A 27745-nucleotide genomic window follows, 5' to 3' on the forward strand; every position below is an offset into this window, starting at 1 on the left:
GTTTCCTACCTTCCTTTTACGCTTGTCTCCTCCATTCATCCTGTGCTTCATCATCACTGAGACCTCTGTGTTCCTGCAGCACTAAAATAGAGAAGGAGAAGAAGGAGCATGCTAAGCAGCATGGGATGATACGGACAGAGTTCAGTGGAGGAGAGATCGCTGAGGAGATGGAGAAGGAGAGACGCCTCTTTCAGCTCCAGATGTGTGAGGTTGGATGAAACTGGCTATCTAATTATTTCACCTATCAGAGGCTATGCAGGATAGAAGACACGACAGGGTCCACTGAGGAGTATTTACACATGTCCGTTAATATTGTTACTCGATATGTTTTATTTTGTCTACAGTATCTTCTCAAAGTGAATGAAATTAAAACGAAGAAGGGGGTCGACTTTCTCCAGAACCTCATCAAATATTTCCACGCCCAATGCAAGTATGTTTTCATTTACAAGTGATTTCAGATTAGCACTGTTTAGTCAGATTAGCACTGTTTAGTCAGATTAGCACTGTTTAGTCAGATTAGCACTGTTTAGTCAGATTAGCACTGTTTAGTCAGATTAGCACTGTTTAGTCAGATTAGCACTGTTTAGTCAGATTAGCACTGTTTAGTCAGATTAGCACTGTTTAGTCAGATTAGCACTGTTTAGTCAGATTAGCACTGTTTAGTCAGATTAGCACTGTTTAGTCAGATTAGCACTGTTTAGTCAGATTAGCACTGTTTAGTCAGATTAGCACTGTTTAGTCAGATTAGCACTGTTTAGTCAGATTAGCACTGTTTAGTCAATGCATTTGTCTTTTGTATGAGGCTAATGCTTGACCCATCTTGACTCCTGGTGACCTCTGTTTCCTCTCTCCTCACAGCTTTTTCCAGGATGGTCTGAACACAGTGAATAGCCTCAAACCTTCCATAGAGAAATTGGCTACAGACTTTACTATAGTGAGCCACTCTGTCCAAGCATCCATATCTTATAATATTATCTTTGGATCTTACCATGGTTTTACTGCCTGTCTGTCAATAATGTCTCACTCACCTCACCCAGTTCTCTCACTTCCTGTTTCTCAGATCAAACAGACCCAAGATGGAGAGAGGAAACAGCTTAGTGAGCTCAGAGACGTTCTCAAGTCCTCCCTACAGTCTGAACAGAAAGAGGTGAGCTCTCAATCACTGAAGTAAGTAGCGGAGGTGATTTAGAGTCACACCCTTGGGATGAGGTAGCCCTGCCTGCCTGCGACTTAAAACTAGTGTCACCTTTGGCCCAAGAGGGAATCTCCTCTTGTTCTTGTGGTTAGGCCATTGGTTTACTGAGTAGGAGACCAGTGTTCAGATCCCACCGGTTACATTAGCTTGGAAGCAGAGAGGAAGGGACCTAATCCAATGACAGACCAGTTATAGCACATATACTGTCATGTATTTGGTCTTACCGGTCATAGGACCTTGTCATAGGAAAATAGGAAAAGCCTGTAGTTCTCCCTCACAAGACCCTAGTCTACTTACAGGAGTATAGATGACTAGTCTTGTGTGTCGTGACATGTTACAATGCAATAGACTGATCATGGTTTCCACCAGTGGCTAGGAGAGTGAATGTCTGCTTTCTTGGTGAACTTTAGCTCTTTCCCCAATCAAGGCGGAGTTCCAAATTGCACCCTATTCCCTATATAGTGCACTACCTTTACCATGGCCCATAGGGTGCTATTTGGGATAAAGCCATAATCAATGTTCTCAACCACAGATAGGATTTGAAGGAAATAAAAACAGCTTCCGAAATTCCTGACCACTGCACACATTGATATTTGTAATCTTTTCTGAATGCAAGGCTCTGCTCAAGCCCTCCATTCAAATCTCAATTGCTTCCAGATTCTAGAGTTACTCACTCTATTTGAATATATCGAAATAAGGCTGCAAGGTGTACACCTACACTGCTAGAAGAAATGGTGCTATGTAGAACCAAAAAAGTGTTCAATGGCTCGCTTCATATATGGCTCTCAAAAAGGACTGTATAGAATTGCAAAGCACCATCATTTTTAAGCAGCGTAGAGTAGAATAGGCCTTCAGGAGAGGACATTGAAGAAACCTGATTCAGATGAACACCTTGTAGCGGTATTTATTAGAGAGGGGTAAAGAAAGATTTTGTTCGGGCGCCAGGCAGGTATTAACCATGCCGAAAGGAAAAGAGTAGAATAGAGAGAGTACCACTACCAGACCCACACACATCAGCAGAAGAGACTGCCTAGAGTGTAGCCTGTTTACCAGATAGCCAGTGGAGAGAAAAGAGAATATACACCATATAAAACCCACATCACAGCACAGGGGTAACCCCAACAAGAATCCCTCATACAATAATAATAATACTAATAATGGCAGAGCAATTTAACAGCAACTTCATACAAGAAAGAACCCAGTCATCAACAGAGAATTTGCAATAATATGTATTATCGTCCAGTGGAGGAGTGCAGAGGGTATGAATGTGGGGGGTGTTCATCGACACAACAAAGGCCTTAAAAATGTCCACAGTCTTCTCGGCCACATTTCATTAGTACACCTCACCTCAATACAGTTCACATAACAATACACAACTTGCAAGCAACCTCCCTTTTAACTAAAATGTCCGTCCAAATACTTCTGGCAGGGCAATAATAGTCCAGCTCTAATGAACTTCAATAGGAAGTGCATTTGAAAAATAGAGAGTCTGTTGCAGGGTAAAGCACTGGAACGAGAGGCAAGAGAAAGAGAGAGAGAAAAATAGAAATCTTAGCTGTGGTCTTCAGGCCTGCCGGTGTACTGTCTGACTGTCCGATGGTTTGTTGGTTTGTATGTTAAAGCTTCGCAACAATGTTGCTACTAATCCATGCAATCCAAAACGGGCGCGGTCCCAAACAAAAACAACCGAAAAAGCGATCACACCGATGATTGAGTTAAATACTTTATAAACTACAAACACAACTTCTGCAGCACAGCACACACAATCAAACTGTTGCGCCACCCAAGAGCCCCTCCCCAAAGAGCTGAATGAGCTCTCTTTCTTTCCTCCTTCCTTACTGCTCATGCGCTCTTAAAGTGGCAGTGCACGGTGAAGGCTCCCTGCAGATTTCGCCACACTCCTCCCCCCATGAAAAAACAACACCTGTAGAAACAGAGAGGATGCAGGCTTTGACAGGTTCATGTTCCTGCTACACAAAACCAGGGAAGTCCTCATCATCAGAGTCCTCCACGAAGAGGTCCTGCAGGTGTTGCTTTTGCCTGCCGTAGGGTAGCAGGGCTTTAAGTCAACAACATGCACCGTCCTGACATCTTCCCCAGTGTCCTCCAAACAGACCAAGTAGTTCACTGGTCCCAACTGCTGCACTACACGGTATGGACCTTTCCATCTCGAAGCTAGCTTGTCAGTGAACTTCTTAGACGCCTTTGACAGATGATGTGAACGTACCCAGACACGAGACTTGGGTGGGAAAAACACGTCTCGTCTATGTTTGTCATAGTTTCTCAGCTGTCATTGTTTGGCTTTGGTTTTGCTGTCCTCCACTCTGGCTAGCAAGGTGTGGTGGTGTTGTAGGGCATCAAACGCTGGGCAGTCAGGTGAAACATTGGAACTTTGTAAGACTCTGTCCATCGGACCTTTTAGTGGTCTTCCCAGGTGGAGTTCGGCGGGAGTGACCCCAGAAGTCTCCTGCACGGCAGAGTTCAGTGCAATGCGACATTCAGGGAGATGCTGATCCCACCTTGTGTGCTGATCCCCCACGAATGAAGCAATCATCCCCTTCAGGGTTCAGTTTACCCTCTCGGTCAGGTTGGTCTGAGGATGGTAGGCTGTGGTCAATTTGGCAATTACACCCCAGTAGGTACAGAGCTCTTTGTAGATTCCTGATATGAACTGCGGACCTTGGTCAGAGATGATTTGGTCTGGAATCCCGAATCTGGTAAAGACCTCCCTTCTCAGAATTAGAGCAATGGCTGATGCAGTGGCTTTGCGGACAGGAAACAACTCCACCCAGTGTGTGTAGTAGTCCACTACCACCAATACAAATTCATTCCATGTCCCCCGGCTGGGAGGAAAAGGTCCCATGAGGTCAATTCCCAACATTTCATTTGGATGGTTCACCAAGGTCTGCTGCATTTTCCCAGCAGGTCTGCCAATGTCTGGTTTGTATTTCTGGCAGACTTCACACTACTGTACAAACTTCCGGGTATCAACCCACATGCCTGGCCAGTAAACCACTTCTTGTAGTCTTCGATAAGTTTTAAAAACTCCAAGATGGCCACTCTGGCCACATGGGATTGGCATGTTAAACTTGGATTATCTGGTCACACAATGTAGAGGGAATGAAGACGTGATAATGAGTGCTGTGTATTCCATCTCCTCTTGGAGTTTTTCGATACACTTTATCCTGAATTATGCTATACTTATCATTGAAGCGACTCTTGGAGTCTTCTTCAGACAGACTCTTCTCTCTTCTGCTGTGCTCTCCATACACTCTCATCATCCAGAGGAAAGGAATCATCCAGACATTTAGCGGTAGTATAAATTCTGCACAAGGGAGGACAAACATTGGCAGTCTCTGTAATCCGAGAAAGGGCATCTGGTACAACGTTCAGTTTTCCTTTGCGATACTCAATGACGAAGTCAAACTTCTGCAGTCTGATAGACCAGCGAATAAGACGGCTGTTGGTCTTGCCTGATGCCAGAACCCACTGCAGAGCAGCATGGTCTGTGACAACGGTGAAGATCTTTGCCTCCAAGTAGTAGCTCCATTTATCCAAAGCCCAGACCACAGCGAGGCACTCCCTTTCAGTCGTTGAATAATTCCTCTCGGCTGAATTAAGGGTGCGACTTGCATAGGCAAGAACTTCTTCTGTTCCAAGTCCTGTTTGTTGAGCCAAGACTGCTCCAAGTCCTGTTTGACTTGCATCCGTGTATACAATGAAATGAGCATTCAGGTTAGGATGTCAAAGCACTGGAGGCGTAATTAGACTGTTTTTGAGTGCTTCAAATGCACCTTGGCATGCAGGGGTCCATTGGAATTTCACACCTTTCTTCTTAATGTGGTTGAGGGGTTCGGCTACCTTTGAAAAGTCAGGCACAAACCTGTGGTACCATCCAGCCATACCCAGAAACCGCTGAACAGCCTTGAGGAAGGTGGGAATTGGGAATTCCTGCACGGCTGCAACTTTGGCTGGATCTGCATGGATACCTTCGGCATTAACCACATGACCAAGGAACTTGAGTTCTGGCAGACAGAAACGACACTTCTTCAAGTTCAAGGTCAAACCTGCAGCCTTTAGTCTGTCGAAGACAGACTGAATGTCTTGCAGATGATCCGTGACAGAGGAGGAGTAGATTATGATGTCATCCAGATACACAAGACAATTTCTACCCCTCAGATCTCCCAGGACAGTCTCCATCAACCTTTGGAAGGTTGCTGGAGCATTCTTCAAACCAAAAGGCATGACTTTGAAGGAGTACAAACCAGCAGGGGTGACAAAGGCAGTCTTGTCCTGACTAGCGGGATCCATTGACACCTGCCAATAGCCACTGTTCAGATCCAGATTACTAAAGATGGATGCTCCTGCCAGAGATTCCAGTATGTCATTTATGTTTGGTAGAGGGGAGGCATTGCTTTCTGTTATGGCATTCGGCTTCCTGTAGTCCACACAGAATCGATATCCACCATCTTTCTTAGGAATCAGGACAACCGGAGAAGCCCATCCGGAAAAAGAAGGTTCCACAATTCCATTCTCCAACATGCTTTTGAGCTGTTCATTGAGAATTGCCAGTTTGGCGGGGGACCGCCTGTAGGGACACTGCTTAATGGGGACCTCATGCCGGGTATAGATTTTGTGTATGAAGACGGTTGTACGGCCGAGTGTAAGAGTACAGACTGTTCACGTCCAACATCTGGGAGAGCTGCCACCTTTCATCATCCGACAGACATGCCTGTTCCACTGCTTGTTTGATGTAGAAATCCGCATCAGGTTTGTTTTTGCTCTCGGATAGAAGGGGGGTTACGGCGGTAATCAGGGTGATAGTTGGGTTCTCAGACTTCACTGGTGGAACATGTTTTTGTCTTTGTCTCTTTATATTTTCTCTGTCTCTGACTTGACCTTGTCCGGACTCTGCATAATGTAGCAGGCTCCAACCTGAAATCAGTGCATTACCCGGTTGAAATGGTTGAGGCTGAGAATAGTCAGAGTGCAGCCGATAGGAGGTTTCGGACATCGAGATGGTCAGTCCACTGAAGAACAGGAAGTCTAGGTCAAGGACTACAGCAAATGCAAGGCTTGAATCTGCAAGAATAGCCACAGGAAGTGTAATAGTTTAATAGTCTCACCATGCAGTTTTATTATTATACTAATCCAGCCCAAGGGGGTGGTAGGTTCTCCATTGGCCAAGTACAATGGTCCCTCCTCCCATGTTCGTAGCTCCTCATGAGGTAATGCCATGTTCTGCCACAGGGCCTCTTGCATCAGGGTGTAAGATGCCCCTGTGTCGATTATGGCCTTCCCTCTCCAGTTCCTAACAGTCAGAGGAACCAATAATAGCGGAATAGGAATAAGACTGCTAGCTGTGCTGTCTAAAGGCTTCATGGTGGGCATTAAGGCTGACCCAATTGTATGCAAGCCACCACGCCTGTGTAGACTTTCAGTCTTCGGTCCTTTCTGACCTTTTCCTGAATCCTGACGCTGGACATAGAGCGGGCAAGAATCTGGAGGATGTTGGACTTTACACCTCCAACACATAACTGGACATTTGTCCTGGATCTTGGGTACAAATATCTGTGACGGTTTAGCCCCAGGAGAGTTATGGGTATACTGGGATGAGGGAACAGTGTTTTTAGTTTGGAGGTGGTGCTTCCAGTCCTTCTCAAACTGAGTCCCAAGACGCACCAGATCATCCACATTTTGCACACGTTCTCGAAGTTGACTAGCAAGGCGGGGAACCATGTTCTTAAGAAGGAGTTTGACCATCTCCTGCTCAGTAATGTCAGCCTTCCATCTCCTACATAGAACTCGATAAGAGAAGGCAAAGTCCCGTATTGGCTCTGCTTCACCCTGGACTCTGTTACGAACACGTTCCGCCAATTCATCCCCATAGTCCTCTGAGAGGAAGGCTAAGAGGAATATTTTTTGAAACTCCTCCCAGGTTGACACATGTTCACGGCTATCTCCCACCAGTCTCTTGCTGTACCATGGAGAACACTGTGGAGGGTGGCAAGAACCTCCAAGTCAGTAAGGGGCCGGATAGAAAGAAAATCATTACACTTAGATAAGAAAAACAGTGGATCAACATCATCTTCTGGACTGCCAAAAGTGGGGAAAAGTAGTTTGATAGGGAGGGAGCGCTCTAGAGGAGGCATGACAGTGGCAGCGGGAGTTCTGTTGTTTAACAGTATCTTCAGAGGGGTTTTTGTAGTACTACCTTTCCTATTCCCTTACTGGCCAAGCCAGTGGCAGAGGTAAAACCTGAGGGAGGTGCAGAAGATTTGTCCAGAAGGGAAAAGCACTACATTACCTCCTGGTGCAGCTCTTCCAGTTGAAGATCTGTGGCCTTCTGTGCTTTTTCCATCTCATTAACGGTGTCCTTTTGAGTCTGTTCAATCAAAAATCGTAGTTCCCCTGTGAGAGAGTTCTTCATGTCCTCCATAACTTCCTTCAGATAAGAACACACTCCCTTCACAACAGAGGCTAACTCCTCTGCTCTCTGTTTTTGTTCCTCCTCAAGAAAGATTATGACTTGATGATGGTTAGTTTCCATTTGTGTTCACACCGATGCTATGAGAGAGCTATGAGAGATGGGAGAAGTGTCCTCATGACTTAACATGAGTGTATCTCTGATGCATTAGGATACCCAGGTCAAGCAGACAGGATACAGCCTTCACCAGCTCCAGGGGAATAAGGCCCACGGTACAGAACGCTGCGGAATGCTGTACAAGAAGAGTGAGGGGTGAGTGGACAGAGCTTTAATCACCAATTTGGCCTCTGGTACACAGAGCCAAGAGGAGCTGTTTGTTTCCCAGACAAAGGCAGGGAAATGTGGTTTTCATCGAGGCGTTGGGGTAATATGATGATATGATGTAATATGCCTTATCACATACATCATTTCATTTGCTTTTCATGAAATGGTATGGTTTTTGGTATTTTATTATCTGTTGTGAAAGCAGTAGCTACTCTTCCTGGGGTCCACACATAACATGACACATTACATAATACAGAACATTAATAGACAAGAACATTAAGGACAGAACTACATACATTTAAAAATGGACATGTAGCCTTCATATCAATATGTACACACAAACTATCTAGGTCAAATAGGGAAGAGGAGTTGTGCTGTGAGATGTTATTTTAAACCAGGTTTGCTGTTTATTTGAACAATATGAGATGGGAGTTCCATGCAATAATGGCTCTATATAATGGCTCTATATAATACTATACGCTTTCTGGAATTTGTTCTGGATTTAGTTGTGGTTTGTGATATAGAAGCTGTGCCGTAGAGGAATAGAGTGTTCTAGTGAAATAATGAATGTTTACTCTTCTTCAGTCTCAGGAAGGTGTGGCAAAAGAGGAAGTGTTCGGTGAAGAACGGGTTCCTGACTATCTCCCATGGAACGGTAAGAGACTTCCTGTTTTTGTCTTCTCCTATTGGTCACTCACTTTCCTTCATGCATGGCCCTCTCCTTACGGTCTGAATATACAGTACATACTACATGTCAGTCAGTGGGATTCTGTAAGGTCTTTATTTTGGACACATTTCTTCCATAAATTGGAAAAAAATAAGATGTGGACGACGAAGTACAATTATTATTATGACATTTTTTTTAAAGAGCCAAACAACATGTTAGGAGAGAGCAAGAAGAAGAGAAAGATCAACAGAAGGAAGAGCATAAGCAAAAGGATGATAGACAGAATGGTGGGAAGGGGAATTTAACTCTTCATTTTCTGGTTGGCAGGCGGGGTGATTTCATTACTAACCCAGTACTCTCAAACGTGACTGGATTCCTGTTGACCTCTTCTAGGAATCCAATCACAAACCAGTACAAGCTCTTTTGGGCATGACTTTCCTCTTGACAACATTACCCTGAGCTCCAACGTTATTGTCCTAACGGCATAGTATTGTCTCAGTTGTGATCACAGAATGTCGTGACTGATCATTTCAGTAACAACCCTGTGTCAGGTCCTAAAACCTCTAAGATTATTGCAGCTTCTCGCCAGACACAATACTGAGATATTGTTTGAAAGCTAAAATTCACCCTGAGCCTGGCTTCCGCAGTGAATTCCCCCTGAGCATGGCTTCCGCAGTGAATTCCCCCTGAGCATGGCTTCCACAGTGAATTCCCCCTGAGCCTGGCTTCCGCAGTGAATTCCCCCTGAGCATGGCTTCTGCAGTGAATTCCCCCTGAGCCTGGCTTCCACAGTGAATTCCCCCTGAGCCTGGCTTCCGCAATGAATTCCCCCTGAGCATGGCTTCCGCAGTGAATTCCCCCTGAGCCTGGCTTCCACGGTGAATTGTCCCTGAGCCTGGTATCCACAGTGAATTGTCCCTGAGCCTGGTATCCACGGTGAAATGTCCCTGAGCCTGGTATCCACGGTGAATTGTCCCTGAGCCTGGTATCCACGGTGAATTGTCCCTGAGCCTGGTATCCACGGTGAATTGTCCCTGAGCCTGGTATCCATGGTGAATTGTCCCTGAGCTTGGTATCCACGGTGAATTGTCCCTGAGCCTGGTATCCACGGTGAATTGTCCCTGAGCCTGGTATCCACAGTGAATTGTCCCTGAGCCTGGTATCCACAGTGAATTGTCCCTGAGCCTGGTATCCACAGTGAATTGTCCCTGAGCCTGGTATCCACAGTGAATTGTCCCTGAGCCTGGTATCCACAGTGAATTGTCCCTGAGCCTGGTATCCACGGTGAATTGTCCCTGAGCCTGGTATCCACAGTGAATTGTCCCTGAGCCTGGTATCCACAGTGAATTGTCCCTGAGCCTGGTATCCACGGTGAATTGTCCCTGAGCCTGGTATCCACGGTGAATTGTCCCTGAGCCTGGTATCCACGGTGAATTGTCCCTGAGCCTGGTATCCACGGTGAATTGTCCCTGAGCCTGGTATCCACGGTGAATTGTCCCTGAGCCTGGTATCCACAGTGAATTGTCCCTGAGCCTGGTATCCACAGTGAATTGTCCCTGAGCCTGGTATCCACAGTGAATTGTCCCTGAGCCTGGTATCCACAGTGAATTGTCCCTGAGCCTGGTATCCACAGTGAATTGTCCCTGAGCATCAAATCAAATTGTATTAGTCACATGCGCCGAATACAACAGGTGTGTAGACAGTGAAATGCTTACTTACAAGCCCCTAACCAACAATGCAGTTTAAAAAATATAAATAAGAAATAAAAAGAACAAGTAATTAAAGAGCAGTAGTAAAATAACAATGGCGAGACTATACACAGGGGGTACCGGTACAGAGTCCATGTGTGGGGGCACCAGTTAGTTGAGGTAATTGAGGTAATAGGTACATGTAGGTAGAGTTATTAAAGTGACTGCATAGATAATAACAGAGAGTAGCAGCGACGTAAAAGGGGTGGGGGGGTTGGCAATGCAAATAGTCTGGGTAGCCATTTGAAATAGAGTTTCCACAGTGAATTTGTCCAGTGATAATGGAAGAAAAGGATCACATTTGTTCTGTTTCCCTGCAGTTCACATTTGACATTAAATAACTGGACAGTAATTGTGCGACAACACTGCTGTTCTTTGGGCCTTTACAGAGATGTGGCTGTAAGCCAACGATACATTTCTAGAAGGCTGCTGCATTTGACGTTCTCTTTTTATTTTTTAAATAATGTTTTTTATTAAAAGTAATTTTACTGTTTGGCATTACCCAACTGGGAAAGTGGCATGAATACAATATGACCAACTTCAGCAGTCTGGCCCCCTCGGTTCTCTTACTCTTCTTTGCTCCTCTCTCATAGGCTAACACACCACCAGCAAAACTCAACCTGCTAACCTGTCAAGTGAAGCGTAACCCGGACGAGAAGAAAAGCTTTGATCTCTTCTCACGTAACTAAGGCAGCACTTTGATGCTCCATCTCAAACCTCTGCAACACTAGTCTGAATATGGAGCTACAATAGCAAAAGCATGATAGAAAACTATTCCCGAGACTCTATGATATGATAGTTATTGAATGACAGATATGTATCTTCCATCGAGTCTCTTAGCATCTCTTACTGCAAGTGCCAGTTGCATGTTGCTCAATCAGCCTATTATTTGTCTAAACAGATGACAGAACCTATCACTTTCAAGCTGAGGATGAGGCAGAGTGTCAGATGTAAGTACTGTGCCTGTCTGTGCCTTTTGCACTATGTAAGTTTGTGTGTGAACGTGGTGTGTACATCAGTATGTGTGTACATGATACAGGTGGTACATGTAATTGGTCTCTCAGATTCTCTTTAAAGGTTTTTGCGTCACTAATGGAACCCTATTCCCCATAGGGCTCCGGTCAAAGGTAGTGCGCTACATAGGGAATAGGGTGCCATACTGGACTCAACCTTTGCCCTCGGAGCTTACTGGTTCTCTCTGCTGCCTGTGTTTTCAGATGGATCTCAGTCCTGCAGAACAGTAAGGAGGAAGCCCTGAACGATGCCTTCAAAGGAGACCAGGACGAGGGAGGGGAGAACAACATAGTCCAGGAGCTGACCAAGGCCATCGTCAGCGAGGTCAAGAGGATGAGCGGCAACGATGTGTGCTGCGACTGCGGAGCGCCCAGTGAGTGACACACAGAGCATGCTGGGAAAAGGCAGCATGAATGTTTTGTGGTCTTACTCCCAGAGGGTTATTATATCAAAGTGAAGAATGCACAGTCTATATATGTGATATATGTGAATGTGTGAGGGTCTGACATGGGTTTAGTCATTTACAAGGCTGAATGTACAATGGTTTGACAATTGACATGGGCTTTTCTCCATGTGCTGCACACACATTCTTAGGATTCTTTGTTAGGTCAGTCAGATTAGTTCTGCAAAGACAGAAGAAAGAGTGTTGGCTGTTCAGGCCGTCAGATGTTACTGAAATCCCACTGGGCCTATACACCGAGTGTACAAAACATTATGAACACCTACTCTTTCCCTGACATAGACTGACCTGGTGAATCCAAAGCTATGATCCCTTATTGATGTCACTTACTAAATCCACTTCAATCAGTGTAGATGAAGGGGAGGAGACAGGTTAAAGAAGTATTTTAAGCCTTGATACAATTGAGACATGGATTGTGTATGTGTGCCATTTAGAGGGTAAATGGGCAAGACAAAATATTGAAGTATTTAAGTGCCTTTGAATGGGGTATGGTAGTAGGTGCCAGCCGCACCGGTTTGACTGTGTCAAGAACTACAACGCTGCTGGGTTTTTCAAGCTTAACAGTTTCCCGTGTGTATCAAGAATGGTCCACCACCCAAAAGACATCCAGCCAACTTGACACAACTGTGGGAAGCATTGGAGTCAACATGGGCCAGCATCCCTGTGGAATGCTTTTGACACCTTGTAGAGTCCATGCCCCGACGGATTGAGGTTGTTCTGAGGGCAAAAGGGGAGGGTGCAACTCAATATTAGGAATGTGTTCTTAATGTTTTGTACACTGCGTTTATAGGGAATAGTGTAGAATTTACACTCATAGGACACTGAAAATAGTGCATCAATAAACTACAGCTCCTTCTTAGGAGTGGAACTTTATTTAACGGTGCAACTATTTCAGGTGAGAACTTATAATGAGATCACCCTAGTCTTTTTTCTTTTTATTGTTTTTTAAAAGTAGTTTTCAAGTTTATTGGACAGCGACAGTTGAGAAAGACAGGAAAATGAAGAGGAGAAATGGTGTGCCTCTCCGCCAGCGCTGGCATACAGATATAGGATCTTAATTTGATCAATCTTTTGTTGCCGAGAATTTTCCTGTGCAGGAGGAAATGCAAACTTGTGCTTATTCAAGGTTTAAAAAGGCTTCTAAAGTGTGTACTTTCCACTTTAAAATGTCAGACTTGATTTGCCCTAATGAAACATGTATCAACTCCTACAAAAAATGGCCATTGATTATAATCCCCATAATAATTCACATTTCCTGTTGCTGCAGGATTATTTTCCTGCTGTAGAAAACTGGGTCAAATTAAGATCCTACATCTCTACATGTGTGCCCCGAGGCAATGTTAGCTAGCGCCAGACCACCCCGGGATACAGCACACTAGTCTTAACACTGATAATATCCTCTATATCTGTCTTCAGATCCCACCTGGCTCTCCACTAACCTGGGAGTGCTCATCTGCATCGAGTGTTCTGGAATCCACAGGGAGATGGGCGTCCACTACTCTAGAATACAGTCTCTCACACTGGACGTCCTGGGAACCTCAGAGCTCCTGGTAGATACTACAGGCTTTTAGGATTGTATTTTGACAGACTTTTGTACTATAGTATAGTTAGTAAGATTATTAGTAGTGTGGTCCCCAGATCTGTTCATGGTGTCTTGACAACTCCTATGGTCATTGTCCCTGTTCGTCACAAACAAATCTGGGACCAGGCTAGATTAATAAAGGCTGAGCAGATACGAAATTGACGTGTGCTCTACCTGGTCTTCCCCAGCTGGCTAAGAATGTAGGGAACGCAGGTTTCAATGAGATCATGGAGGCGGACCTGTCTGCACAGAGCGTGACTAAACCCAACCCCTCCAGTGACATGTAAGTGACAGACTGCAGGGCAGGCCACACAAAACAGGAACAACACTGAATAGATTTCATTTCACATTAAGTCGAAATATGTTTCACTTCTTTTTTCATACTGTTTATAGTCCTGAGTGTCTTAGGTTGTGTCCAAAATGACACACAATTCAATGGGCCCTGGTCTACAGACACCCTAGTTCGAATCCAGGTTATATCACAACCAGCCGTGATTGGGAGTCCCATAGGGTGGCACAGAATTGGACCAGCGTAGTCCAGGTTTGGCCGGTGTAGGCCATCATTGTAAATAAGAATTAGTTCTTAACTGACTTGCCTAGTAAAATAAAGGTTAAAAAAACTTTTTTTTACAAATAAAAGTGGTGCACTGTGCTGCTGAGGGGAGGACGGCTCATAATAATGGATGGAACCGAGCGAATGGAATGGCAACAAATCATGTATTTGATACCATTCTACCCCTTCCACTCCAGCCATTACCACAAGCCCGTCCTCCCCAATTAAGGTGCCACCAACCTCCTGTGCACTAATATATAAGGGAGAGGGGTGCCAATTTGTATGCAGGTTTGCACTTGTTTCCTGTCTCTTTCCTGGTATTTGATCATCTATCTGTCTGGGCTCTTGTCTCCCTCAGGCAGACGAGGAAGGACTACATCACAGCCAAGTACACGGAGAAGCGTTTTGCTCAGAGGAAGTGTGTGGACGTGGCATCCAGGCTGCACTTCCTGTGTGAGGCAGTGAAGACCCGAGACATCCTCTCTCTCATCCAGGTCTATGCTGAAGGAGTGGACCTGATGGAGACCATCCCGCTGGCCAATGAGCATGTGAGATGATTGACACTGGCTAAGTCCCAAATGGCACCCTATTTCGTACATAGTCCACTACTTTTCACTAGAGCACTATGGGCCCTGGTCAAAAATAGTGCACCATATAGGGAATAGGGTGCCATTTTGGGAAGTAGACATTGCCTTCTAACAGTGACATGAGAGAAACATTAGTCTTGAAGTCCCTCATGGACTTAAAAAGCTTGACTGTTTTTTCTAGTTTTTGTGTGATTTGTTTTTGTGTGATTTGTCATATTTGTCATATTTGAATGCCTCTGATTGGTAGGTATATTGGCTATATGTTTCTAACTCTGATATGGTCGAACTGTTGTCATTGTTTCATGCCCTCAGGAACCGGGTGAGACAGCACTACACCTAGCAGTACGAATGGTGGACCGCAACTCCCTCCATATTGTGGACTTCCTGGCCCAAAATAGGTACTAAAGTACTGGGTGAAAAGATGCTGGTTTTATAGCTTATAGTAGCAGAAGCAAACAAGCTCTCAGATATCAAATGTGAAGATGGGAAGTTATTTAACAGCATATAATGAAATATTTAGATAGGAGCAGAAGTTGTTCTCCCAATAATTGTCAATATCAATGAACGGCAGTGTTGCCCCCTTGTGATAGTTCTCAGCTGCGTGTCTAACTTAACTTTTCTTTTTAGGTTCCAAAAGTCCTCACAAGGATAGTAAAATAAGGCTTTTAGGCTTAGGGGTTAGGTTTAGTGTTAGGGTTAGAATTAGGGTAAGGGGTTAGGAATTAGGGTTTGGGGTTAAGGTTTGGTTAAGAGTAAGGTTTAGGGTTAGGGAAAATACCATTTTGAATGGATATACATTTTTTGTCCCCCACTTGGATAGTAAAACCAACGTGTGTGTGTCTCTCTCTGTCTGTAATTCTGTCTGTGTGTGTAAGTGGGAACCTGGAGAAGCAGACAGCCAAAGGGAGCACGGCACTGCACTACTGCTGCCTCACCGACAACAGTGAGTGTCTCAAACTGCTACTGCGGGGCAGGGCCTCAGTCAGTATTGGTAAGTACCCTCATAGGATCATTCTACATCCCAAATGGCACCCTATTCCCTATATAGTGCACTACTTTTAATCAGGGCTCATAGGGCTCTAGTCAAAAGTAGTGCACTATATATGGAATAGGGTGCCATTTGGGATACAAACCCATCAACAAATGATAAAGGGCTGGTCAAGTCCCATAGAAACACGTTATTGAAGCTCTGGTTGGTTTGTCTGTCTCTGTGTGCAGCCAACGAGGCAGGAGAAACACCAATGGACATCGCCAAGCGCCTCAAACATACGCAGTGTGAGGAGCTGGTGAGTGTAGGCTTGCAATGTAATCTGAAGGTCATTGACATTTTAACACAATGACTGCATCCCAATTCTCCACCCTTTTCCCAACGTGTTAACTTGCACACTTCTCGTCGTGGATTTAACAATAGAGAAAACTCCCCCCAGACAATTCTTACACCATTCATATGCTTTTAAATCCATGACAGAGAGAGGGCAAAGGCACACTTTTGGAAAAGAGTGGAGGATTAGGAAACAGCCTATAAAAATATGATGATCCTCTTTATTAGAGGGTCCATGGTGCCATATGATCAAGATGGGTAACAGCAGATAGAGGTTGACTGTACGTTTGTTGTCTTTGTGGTGTTCAGCTGACCCAGGCCGAGACGGGGAAGTTCAACGTCCACGTGCATGTGGAGTATGAGTGGCGGCTCAGCAACGACGACAACCTGGACGAGAGCGAAGATGAGATGGAGGACAAGGTGAGTTAGTTGACCTTTATTTTGGTTTGATTTATTAGGATCCCCATGATGACAGACTTACTGGGGTCTGACATGTAACGAAAAAAACATTAAAAACAAACAAAAACGTTAAAATGTATATACAGTACCAATCAAAAGTTTGGACACACCTACTCATTCCAGGGTTTTCTTTAGTTTGACTATTTTCTACATTGTAGAATACTAGTGAAGATATTACAACTATGGAATCATGTAGTAACCAAAAAAGTGTTAAACAAATCAAAATATATTATATATTTGAGCTTCTTCAAAGTAGCCACCTGTTGCCTTGATGGCAGCTTTGCACACTCTTGGCATTCTCTCAACCAGCTTCACCTGGAAAGCTTTTCCAATAGTCTTGAAGGAGTTCCCACAAATGCTGAGCACCTGTTGGCTGCTTTTCCTTCACTCTGCGGTCCAACTCATCCTCTGCAGTCCAACTCATCCTGTTCCTGGCCAGCTGCATTTTAACTAGGTCTTTCTTTGCTGCACTTGACCAAATGACTGTACAATAATCCAGATAAGATCAAGCTAGAGCCTGCAGGACTTGCTTTGTGGAGTGTGTGGAAAATTGCTGTATGGTTGAAACATCAGCATACATGGGGACACATGCTTTGTTTAATGCCAGTGGCAAGTCATTGCTAAAAATAGAAAAGAGTAGAGGGCTTAGAGCTGCCCTGCGTTACACCCACTTTACATGTTTGACATTAGAGAAGCTTCCATTAAAGTAAACCCTCTGAGTTCTATTAGATACAGTAGATGACCCTGAATCCACGATATAGCAGAGGTTGAAAAGCCATAACACATACACTACCGTTCAAAAGTCACTTAGAGTCACTTAGAAATGTCCTTGTTTTTGAAAGAAAAGCAATTTTTTTGTCCATTAAAATAACATCAAATTGATCAGAAATACAGTGTAGACATTGTCTCAACAACAGGTTGTGGTCAATAATATCAAAGGCTGCACTGAAATCTAACAGAGTGGTGGCTCTTATAGCAGCAAGGGGGGGACCAACTCCATATTAATGCCCATGATTTTGGAATGAGATGTTCGACGAGCAGGTGTCCACATACTTTTGGTCATGTAGTGTCATGTAGTGTAGTTTAGGTCATGTAGTGTATGTGTTTACTGTATACCAGACACACTTGGTATGCATATAAGCTGTTCTATGCTGTGTATGTAGGCTGTGCTGTGCTGTGCATGTAGCATATCACCATCTGTTTCCAATTGTTAAAAAAAGATGGCATGGATAGCATTACTAGCCTGCTAATGATCTCTACCTGTGCGTCCTATCCCCCATAACCAGCCCATCCCCCACAGACGGTCAGAGCAGGAACGTCCTGTCAGCTGTTTCGTCCCGAGCAGTGGTCTCATGGGTCCAATGCCTGGTGGTCCCAACATGGCCTCCCTGGCCCGTGATGCAGCCAGCCTGGCCAGAGACAAGCAGAGAGCCCATCTCCCCAGCATGATTATGAACAACGAGACCTATGGCACCATCCTGGAACCCAGCCCCCCTCCCTCCGGCGAGCCAGCGTTACCGGTGGTACCCACCCCTCACCTTCCCCCCAGGACAGCCACCAAAGGTCAGTCGGACGACAATGAGCATAGGTCATAGGTCATGCATTAGGTCAGGGGTGTCAAACTCAAGTCCTGGAGGGTGTCTTCTGGTTTTTGTTATATCCTTTCGTTAGGTTCTAATTATCAGAGTAAGAAATCAATAGACACTATGAAAGCTCAAACCAAGTTTATTCTTCCCAAAGGATCAAACAGCTGAATCGAACACAACATGTTTACCATAGTGGTGGTATTTGTACCCCACTTTGGGTGGAGTCTCCTCCATCTCGTTAAACATTGTATCTTTATTGCTAGGCAGGAAACTAAGTGAACTTTTCCTCTCCCTTAACGTGACTTGACCTGACCTCGACCCCCTTCATCTCTAATCCATGACTCTCTCTCCCCTTATCAATGCCTGCCACGTGATCGTTTTACGGCAATAAACTTTTCCTCTCCCTTAACGTGACTTGACCTGACCTCGACCCCCTTCATCTCTAATCCATGACTCTCTCTCCCCTTATCAATGCCTGCCACGTGATCGTTTTCCCTACACTCAAAACATTCCAAGCTTAATTGCATCCACCATATACCTTCCTCCTACAGATAACCATTAACCTCTGGTGTAGAGCCTCGGCTATGGCTCCCCTCAGGTCTCTAGTATAACTAATGATTCATAACATTTAAAGTTCAGAAATCCAAACCCATCAGTCCCCTCTTTTTTTTAAAACATTTGACATCATACTGTTCAACATTACATAAACTTGGAAATTACTTATAAATGGACAAACGATGATAATAAAACATGAACAAAAAAATAAATAAACATGATTAACATTCACAGTGAGGTTTAGAAACGCAGAGATGTATGGCCTCTGTTCTATGATCACACCATACACAATCTTATTTCCCTTTAGAACACTGATCATAAAATGTGTGCTGGAGCCTTTGACTCCTTCCATTTCAACTTTCTCCGACATTATCTCACCACCGAGTCTAACGATTCACTGGTCTCTTTTCCCCATGATTCTCCATAACTACCGCACCACCATGTCAATGAACAAAAAAAAATGTAAAGTTCATTTTAGGTTTGGTACCCCAATGCTAATTCCTCGTGACCCCTCCACCCTTTCGTCCATTCTAGAAATATATTTCATAATAAAACCACATAAAATGTCTCATGAGATTAAAAGTCCCCCAAGGTTTTCTGAGTTACCCGGAGTGTTTGGCCAGATACTTTTTATTTGTTTCCTCTTTAGAATCCATTCCCCAGGTGTTTCGTCTAGATTCTTTAACCCAAAATATTTTTTCCTGTGGCAAATTTAGCCAATTTCTCATCATAACAAATCCGCGATATTTGAACCCTGGCATCTATTTGTGTGTAAAAAAAAAGTTGTGTAAAACGTGTTCTCATCCGTCTTCCTTCACATAGAAACTGTCATCTCTATAAACCACTATCGATCGAACCGATACCGATACCATATGTGAACGTTTCCTGTCCTGCTACTTTCAGAAGGTTTTGTTGCTGCTCTTTTGAAAAAGAGGCAAACGCTTGCATGGCAGCATTTCCTCCAAATGCAACAGGCTCCACTTCCACTCTACACTCATTATTCCAAAACCCAACGGCCCCACATCTAAAACAGGGATCTATCTCCCTACGCTTTGGTGTCTTTTCTTTGCCTTACCTTGGCCATTGAAACCACTGTTGGTGACTTCCACTGTGGCTGTATTAAACCATTGCACGTCTGCAAAGTGAGCAGAGTTATATTCCACTCAAAAGCATCCTGCTCTATTTCATCCACAACCTCCGCAATTGATCACAGGTTTCAAACCTGCCACCAAAGCCGAAGTGCAAATTCTGTCTTTCTGTGGCTGCATACTTCTACTACTTCCGGGTTTATCGGTTTGTATTTTTTGTTGATAGAATGCTGACAAAAAAATGTTGGCATATTGAGCTTTTGATTCTGGTTCTATGTCAAGGCACAATTGCCTCCCTGAATTCTCTATCAGATTAGAATGTTCCGTTAGCCAGGAAAAGGTGACCAATTTTATCCCGTTTGCAGAATTTTTCCCATATTCAAGCTGAATTGTTAGAATGCTTGTTCTTCTTTCAGCGCCTCCATGGCTTAAATCCTCTAGTTCCACTTTACAGGGAGAATCGGGGCCGTCTGTCACCATTTCAGTAGTTATAATTCCAAAACCTCTCCCGACAGTGTCATGGGTGTTTTCTTCACTCCCGTCTCTACACCTTCTATTAACTGTTTTCCAAGGTAGAGCTACCCACGTCCCCGGAGAATAGTTATGGTATTTGTGCCTATTAATTGGTCACGGCACTTAATACCTTGTATTAGAACCTATACTACAGCGTCTGCAAATGTATTACTGGAAAATACAACCGCCCCAATAGGGCATAAACCAACCTCTCTCCTTATTGCTACTGCTCATATACTCAAATCATGTTATCTTTATCTTTTTCTAACCCACAGCTACTTGGCCCTCCAGGAATTGAGTTTGTCACCCCTGCGCTGGACCATAGGTCCTTGAAAGTGTTGCTGGAATAGTGACAAATGGTTGACCCTATGTGACAAATGGTTGACCCTATGACTGTAACCTTGCAGGTCCACGGTGGAAGCAGGCTCCTATGGAGGGGGTGGGTAGACAGAGGTCCTCCTCAGACCCCCCAGACCCTCACACCCCAGACCCCAACAGCTCCATGTATGGTAAGTGCACTATATCATACTACACAATAAATAACACAATTATAACTATGTGATGGTGTCACGATCGTCGTAAGCATACTCGGACCAAAGCGCAGCGTGATCTGGGTTCCACATATTTATTTAATGAAACGCACAAAAACAATAAAGAATAACGTGACGTTCTGGAGTGCTCACAGGCAACTACACAAAAAGAAGATCCCACAAAACACAGTGGGGAAATGGCTGCCTAAATATGATCCCCAATCAGAGACAACGAAAAACAGCTGCCTCTGATTGGGAACCATACCAGGCCAACATAGAACTAAACAACCTAAAATACCCACCCTAGTCACACCCCGACCTAACCAACATAGAGAATAAAAAGGCTCTCTATGGTCAGGGCGTGACCGATGGATAGATAGATTGATATCACTCTCCTCTCTCCATGTAGTGCTTCCTCCAACTGCTCCCCCTCCCCCTGTGAACAAGAGGACTAATGTGATGGAGCCTAGAGGCCATAAGACTGGTCCTCTACCACCTTTACCTCCAGTATTACCTGGGCCTCCAGTGCCAACGGTCATCCCAGGAGCACCAGTCCAACCATCAGCACCCCCCTTCAAACCCACACACCCCTCTCCTGTCCCCGCACACCATCCCAGCAGGAGAGCCACAGGGCCCAAGTCACCTAAATCACCGACTAGGTAAGAACTGGGGCACAATTTATCAAGCATCTCAGAGTAAGAGTGCTGAATTAGGATCAGTGTAGTATTTTAAATCACAATGAATATGATTACGTGGATAGGGGGGACCTGATCCTAATTCAGCACTTCTACTCTGAGACGCTTCATACATATGGCCACTGACCATGGAAGGATGATGTTTTGAATTCTTAAACTGCATCCTCATATGTTCTCAGTCAAGAGTATTGCATATTGTGTGTAGATAACCTGTGGATAGATGGATACCGTAGATGGATGGATGGATGGATTGGTTTCACTCCCCGTTCTCCATCTAGTGATTATCAGTTAACTAAGACCATTCATGTATGTGTGGGTTCAGTTCAGATAAACCCACTCCTAAAGGACCTCCCACCAGAACTGCTGGACCAACTGATGGACCAGGTAAACAGACAAATACAATTATTATAAAATATTAAATAACTGGTCTGTTCTGATTCAAAGAGCTTTAATGTACAGTTGAAGTTGGAAGTTTACATACACCTTAGCCAAATACATTTAAACTCAGTTTTTCACAATTCCTGACATCTAATCCTAGTAAATATTCCCTGTCCTATGTCAGGTAGGATCACCACTTTATTTTAAGAATGTGAAATGTCAGAATAATAGTAGAGAGAATGATGTATTTCAGCTTTTATTTCTTTCATCACATTCCCAGTGGGTCAGAAGTTTACATACACTCAATTAGTATGTGGTAGCATTGCCTTTAAATTGTTTAACTTGGGTCAAACGTTTCAGGTAGCCTTCCACAAGCTTCCCACAATAATTTGGGTGAATTTTGGCCCATTCCTCCTGACAGAGCTGGTGTACTTGAGTCAGGTTTGTAGGCCTCCTTGCTCGCACACGCGTTTTCAGTTCTGCCCACAAATGTTCTATGGGATTGAGGTCAGGGCTTTGTGATGGCCACTCCAATACCTTGACTTTGTTGTCCTTTAGCCATTTTGCCACAACTTTGGAAGTATGCTTGGGGTCATTGTCCATTTGGAAGAACCATTTGCGACCAAGCTTAACTTCCTGACTGATGTCTTGAGATGTTGCTTCAATATATCCACATAATTGTCCCTCCTCATGATGCCATCTATTTTGTGAAGTGCACCAGTCCCTCCTGCAGCAAAGCACCCCCACAACATGATGCTGCCACCCCCGTGCTTCACAGTTGGGATGGCGTTCTTTCGGCCTGCAAGCCTCCCCCTTTTTCCTCCAAACATAACGATGGTCATTATGGCCAAACAGCTATTTTTGTTTCATGAGACCAGAGGACATTTATCCAAAAAGTACAATCTTTGTCCCCATGTGCAGTTGCAAACCGTAGTCTGGCTTTTTTTATGGCGGTTTTGGAGCAATGGCTTCTTCCTTGCTGAGCGGCCTTTCAGGTTATGTCGATATAGGACTCGTTATACTGTGGATATAGACACTTTATCTGTTTCCTCCAGCATCTTCACAAGGTCCTTTGCTGTTGTTCTGGGATTCCTGAGCAGTATGGCGGCTGCGTGGTCCCATGGTGTTTATACTTGCGTACTATTGTTTGTACAGTTGAATGTGGTACCTTCAGGCATTTGGAAATTGCTCCCAAGGATGAACCAGACTTGTGGAGGTCTACCAAAACAATTCTGAGGTCTTGGCTAATTTCTTTTGATTTTCCCATTATGTCAACCAGAGAGGGACTGAGTTTGAAGGTAGGCCTTGAAATACATCCACAGATACACCTCCAATTGACTCAAATGATGTCAATTAGCCTATCAGAAGCTTCTAAATCCATTACATAATTTCTGGAATTTTCCAAGCTGTTTCAAGGCACAGTCAACTTAGTGTATGTAAACTTCTGACCCACTGGAATTGTGATACAGTGAATTATAAGGGAAATAATCTGTCTGTAAACAATTGTTGGAAAAATTACTTGTGTCATGCACAAAGTAGATGTCCAAATCGACTTGCCAAAACTATAGTTTGTTAACAAGAAATGTGTGGAGTGGTTGAAAAACTAGTTTTAATGATTCCAACCTAAGTGTATGTAAACTTCCGACTTCAAATGTAAAACCTTCTTCTAAACCTTCTTTTACAATTGAATTGATGATTGCTGTCTCTGTGTGTCTTTTTGTTTGTGTGAGCAGTAAAGACTGCACCTGTAGCTGGCTCCCCTCACAGCTCTGGTCCCACCCCTCCAACACTGAAGCCCCGCGCCAACCACCCTGTAAGCGCCTATAATAATAAAATATGCCATTTAGCAGACACCTTTATCCAAAGCAACTTATGTGAGCATACATTTTCGTATGGGTGGCCCTAGCGGGAAAGGAAACCACAATCTTGATGTTGCTAACGCCAAGCTCTACCAACTGAGCCACACAGGACCTGACCTCAGCCAATTATTAGCTCCTGACATTAGCCAATTAGAGCTGTGCAATCACTACCTCACACACAGACTATTATAGCAATACAGTAATATCATATTTACACTGATTATGATCAAGTCATATTTACAGTCTTAGGATTTACCATCAGGATTGATTGAACACAAAAATCATAAACTAACATTGTCTTGTCTCACTTTGTATTAATTCCCCTTTTTGACACTCAGAAACAGAAACCCAAGAGAGTGAAAGCCATCTACAACTGTTCTGCTGATAACTCAGATGAGTTGACATTCACAGAGGGAGAGGTGATCGTAGTGGATGGAGAGGAGGACCCGGAGTGGTGGGTAAGTACTGTGTATATATACACACACTCACACTCAAGTGTTGTCATATCTGTACTACTGACTGTATCCTGTCCTGTGTATATTACAGTTTGGACATATGGAGCGGGAGCCGACCAGGAGAGGGGTCTTCCCTGTGAAATTTGTACACTTCATCACTGACTGATGCATCTGATGGTGTGACCGAAGCTGTCTCTCACCTCTAGGCTGTCTTTATCTATGGCTGTATCAGAAGAGGCTGGTGGGAGGAGCTATAGGAGGGCAGACTCATTGTAATGGCTAGAATGGAATTGATGGAACAGAGTCAAGCATGTGATTTCCATATGTTTGATACTGTTCCATTTATTCCATTCCAGACATTATAATAAACCCGTCCTCCTACAGCTCCTCCTACCAGCCTCCACTGGTCTTTATGTGAGACTGTGAGTGAAAAAGATGTGGAATGTGCACTGTGTGTATGATGTTATTCTCATGCATCCACACATCAAAAGAAAATGTCTGCTTCCCAAATAGTACCCTATTCCCTACATAGTGCACAACTTTTGAGTCCTATGGGTCCTGATCAATGGTAGGGCACTGTATAGGGAATGTATACTATGTGACCTGCCAACAGAATGTTCTACAATTATGGAAAATGTGTGACAAACTATGTAACAACATTAACCAAATAAGAGGCAAGGAGAAAACTGTTCAGCCCGCACCCCGAGTGTTGAGAAACTTCAGTTTGTTGGGACAACTGGAAATAACTGGAGAAAGATTCTGGTTAGACTATGGCTAGAATTCAATCCAATCGCACTTCGTCCACAATGTGCATTTTAAAGGCAATGTTCCCTCGTTCGCGGAGACCACATTCATGGTGTACGCTGCACATGTCGGCTTAATCAAAGATGACCTTTAAATGGTGTGTTGTCCCTCAGATCCAGTAATGTGTATTGTGTTATTAACTCAATGGGTGTTGAAAGAGTAAACTCATAATGTAATAAAAAACATATTGTACAGACATTCAAAGTTTTCTACATATTACATAGTCATTAAACTGCTGTGAATCACAAACACTTGCCACTGTGCATGGTCATCCCTGACCACCTCTGCTGATGGGAAACTGTGTTGTTTGATCCTAAACATAGAAAAAAATCTAATTTATCAAGAAAGCATTTGTGAATATATATCATGCTCTTGAAAGGGTTACAGGGTAACTCTGTATGTACATTGTTGTAGCTGTACAATCATATTCCCTCTTGTTCTTTACAAGGTCATTAAAACTTGAAATGGCTCATTGTGTGTTTTGTCTTCAATTCATCATGTTATGACGGATCAGTATAGTGGTCACTCTACTTACACGTACTGTAATGACAGTCCAGATGATGATGATGAGGACATGACAGATCATAGCAATCTAATAACTGCTCTTGCTGCTATGCCCTAAAATGTTGTTACAACACTGGTGTCGTGCCGAAAATCTCCCCCCTGCCAGAACAAACTTCACGTCAGGATAGGCAACCGAAATGAATAATTCATGTATGTGTGTTATATTAAACATAGAGGAGGGAGTAAAATGTTGGCAAGCAATAAACATTTCAGAACAACTATGGCTGAATTATTATCCTTCCACATTCAAAAATACTAATCTAATAAGACATGGGAGAGATGAGGAATTTTGGCGAAGAGATTTATTTATAGACTAATACAAAATCAGTAGCAGATTTAAGTACGGGCGACATGGACAGACACCCAGGGCGACATGGGCAGCCGCCACCAGCGGGCACGGCTGCTGAAGAGGGGCCTCGCCCAGGGCGCCATACAACCTAGAACCTCCACATACACTTGAAACAAATAGCCAAACCGAAAACTGCAGACAAAAATACTTTCTGCTACTAAGATCAGTGAAATGTAGGTTAAACTGACAGAGTGAAGAGCAGAAATGTCAACTAGCAAGCAAGTCGCAGCAACGACTCTCAATCACCGCATTCTTATCGGCAGACTCAATAACCTTGGCTTTTTAAATGACTGCCTCGCCTGGTTCACCAACTACTTCTCAGATAGAGTTCAGTGTGTCAAATCGGAGGGCCTTTTGTCCGGACCTCTGGCAGTCTCTATGGAGGTGCCACAGGGTTAAATTCTCGGGATGACTCTTTTCTCTGTATATATCAATGATGTCACTCTTGCTGCTGGTGATTCTCTGATCCACTTCTACGCAGACGACACCATTCTGTATACATCTGGCCCTTCTTTGGACACTGTGCTAACAATCCTCCAAACGAGCTTCAATGCCATTACAACTCTCCTTCCGTGGCCTCCAATTGCTCTTAAACGCAAGTAAAACTAAGTGCATGCTCTTCAACCGATTGCTGCCCGCACTCTCCCGCCCGACTAGCATCACTACTCTGGACGGTTCTGACTTAGAATATGTGAACTACAAATACCTAGGTGTCTGATTAGACTGTAAACTCTCCTTCCAGACTCACATTAAGCATCTCCAATCCAAAATGAAATCTAGAATCGGCTTCCTATTTCGCAACAAAGCCTCCTTCCCTCATGCTGCCAAACACACCCTCATAAAACTGACTATCCTACCGATCCTTGATTTTGGCAATGTCATTTACAAAATAGCCTCCAACACTCTACTGGATGTAGTCTATCACAGTGCCATCCGTTTCGCCACCAAAGCCCCATATACTAACCACCACTGCGACCTGTATGCTCTTGTTGGCTGGCCCTCACTACATATTCGTCTCCAAACCCACTGGCTCCAGGTCATCTATAAGTCTACGCTAGGTAAAGTCCCGCCTTATCTCAGCTCACTGATCACCATAGCAACACCCACCCGTAGCACGTGCTCCAGCAGGTATATTTCACTGGTCACCCCCAAAGCCAACACTTCCTTTGGCCGCCTTTCCTTCCAGTTCTCTGCTGCCAATGACTGGAACGAATTGCAAAAATCACTGAAGCTGGAGTCTTATATCTCCCTCTCTGTCTTTAAGGATCAGCTGTCAGAGCAACTTACCGATCACTGTACCTGTACACAGCTAATCTGTAAATAGCCCACCCAACTACCTCATCTCCATATTGTTATTTATCCTCTTGCTCTTTTGCACCCCACTATCTCTACTTGCACATCATCATCTGCACATCTATCACTCCAGTGTTAATGCTAAATAGTAATTATTTCACCTCCATGGCCTATTAATTGCCTGACCTTAGTTATTGTCCAAAGATGCCCAAGTGTTTTTACCGGGCTAAATATGTAGCTAGCTAGTTGGTATTTCCAAATAGTTAGCCAACTAATTTACTATGCATTCTATGAGTTCTCATCAAGATGCATTTTTTATTTTGCTGTCAAAATATTGCCATAATGCGTGCTTGTTCTGAATCTGTCAGAACGTCACTTTGTGTCAAAGGTCATCATCAGACAGTCGACTCCTGTTTCCCTCCAACAGTGCTGGACAGGTCATGCATCATTCTGGAGTTAATGGGGACCAAAAATCATGGCAATGTAACACACCTTCAGTCATAAACTCAGCAAAAAAAATAAACGTCCCCTCACTGTCAACTGCGTTTATTTTCAGCAAACTTAACACGTGTAAATATTTGTATGAACATAAGATTCAACAACTGAGACATAAACTGAACAAGTTCCACAGACATGTGACTAACAAAAATTGAGAAATGTGTCCCTGAACAAAGGGGGGGTCAAAATCATGGAGGGATTGTGCCTTCCTGGTGTAACTCGGGCAGTTGTTGTTGCCATC

General features: G+C 44.0%; 1 protein-coding gene across 1 annotated transcript in view; it reads left to right on the forward strand.

Moving 5' to 3' along the window:
* Positions 1–25269, forward strand: part of LOC115107461 (arf-GAP with SH3 domain, ANK repeat and PH domain-containing protein 2-like) — a 45141-nt gene extending 19872 nt beyond the window's left edge. The window contains exons 6-28 of the mRNA XM_065008681.1: positions 80–209; positions 345–430; positions 859–934; positions 1061–1147; positions 7834–7934; positions 8532–8601; positions 10955–11042; positions 11263–11311; positions 11579–11748; positions 13252–13385; positions 13606–13700; positions 14329–14518; positions 14870–14955; positions 15433–15548; positions 15776–15843; positions 16188–16298; positions 17624–17900; positions 20487–20588; positions 21019–21268; positions 21627–21688; positions 23416–23495; positions 23880–23999; positions 24088–25269. Of these exons, the coding sequence (XP_064864753.1) occupies positions 80–209; positions 345–430; positions 859–934; positions 1061–1147; positions 7834–7934; positions 8532–8601; positions 10955–11042; positions 11263–11311; positions 11579–11748; positions 13252–13385; positions 13606–13700; positions 14329–14518; positions 14870–14955; positions 15433–15548; positions 15776–15843; positions 16188–16298; positions 17624–17900; positions 20487–20588; positions 21019–21268; positions 21627–21688; positions 23416–23495; positions 23880–23999; positions 24088–24162 (2623 nt within the window). The 3' untranslated portion in view covers positions 24163–25269. The remainder of the gene's footprint in view (positions 1–79; positions 210–344; positions 431–858; positions 935–1060; positions 1148–7833; positions 7935–8531; positions 8602–10954; positions 11043–11262; positions 11312–11578; positions 11749–13251; positions 13386–13605; positions 13701–14328; positions 14519–14869; positions 14956–15432; positions 15549–15775; positions 15844–16187; positions 16299–17623; positions 17901–20486; positions 20589–21018; positions 21269–21626; positions 21689–23415; positions 23496–23879; positions 24000–24087) is intronic.
* The last annotated feature ends 2476 nt before the right edge of the window (positions 25270–27745 follow it).

Source organism: Oncorhynchus nerka, linkage group LG24 (genome assembly GCF_034236695.1).
Source record: "Oncorhynchus nerka isolate Pitt River linkage group LG24, Oner_Uvic_2.0, whole genome shotgun sequence".
Taxonomy (NCBI): Eukaryota; Metazoa; Chordata; class Actinopteri; order Salmoniformes; family Salmonidae; genus Oncorhynchus; species Oncorhynchus nerka.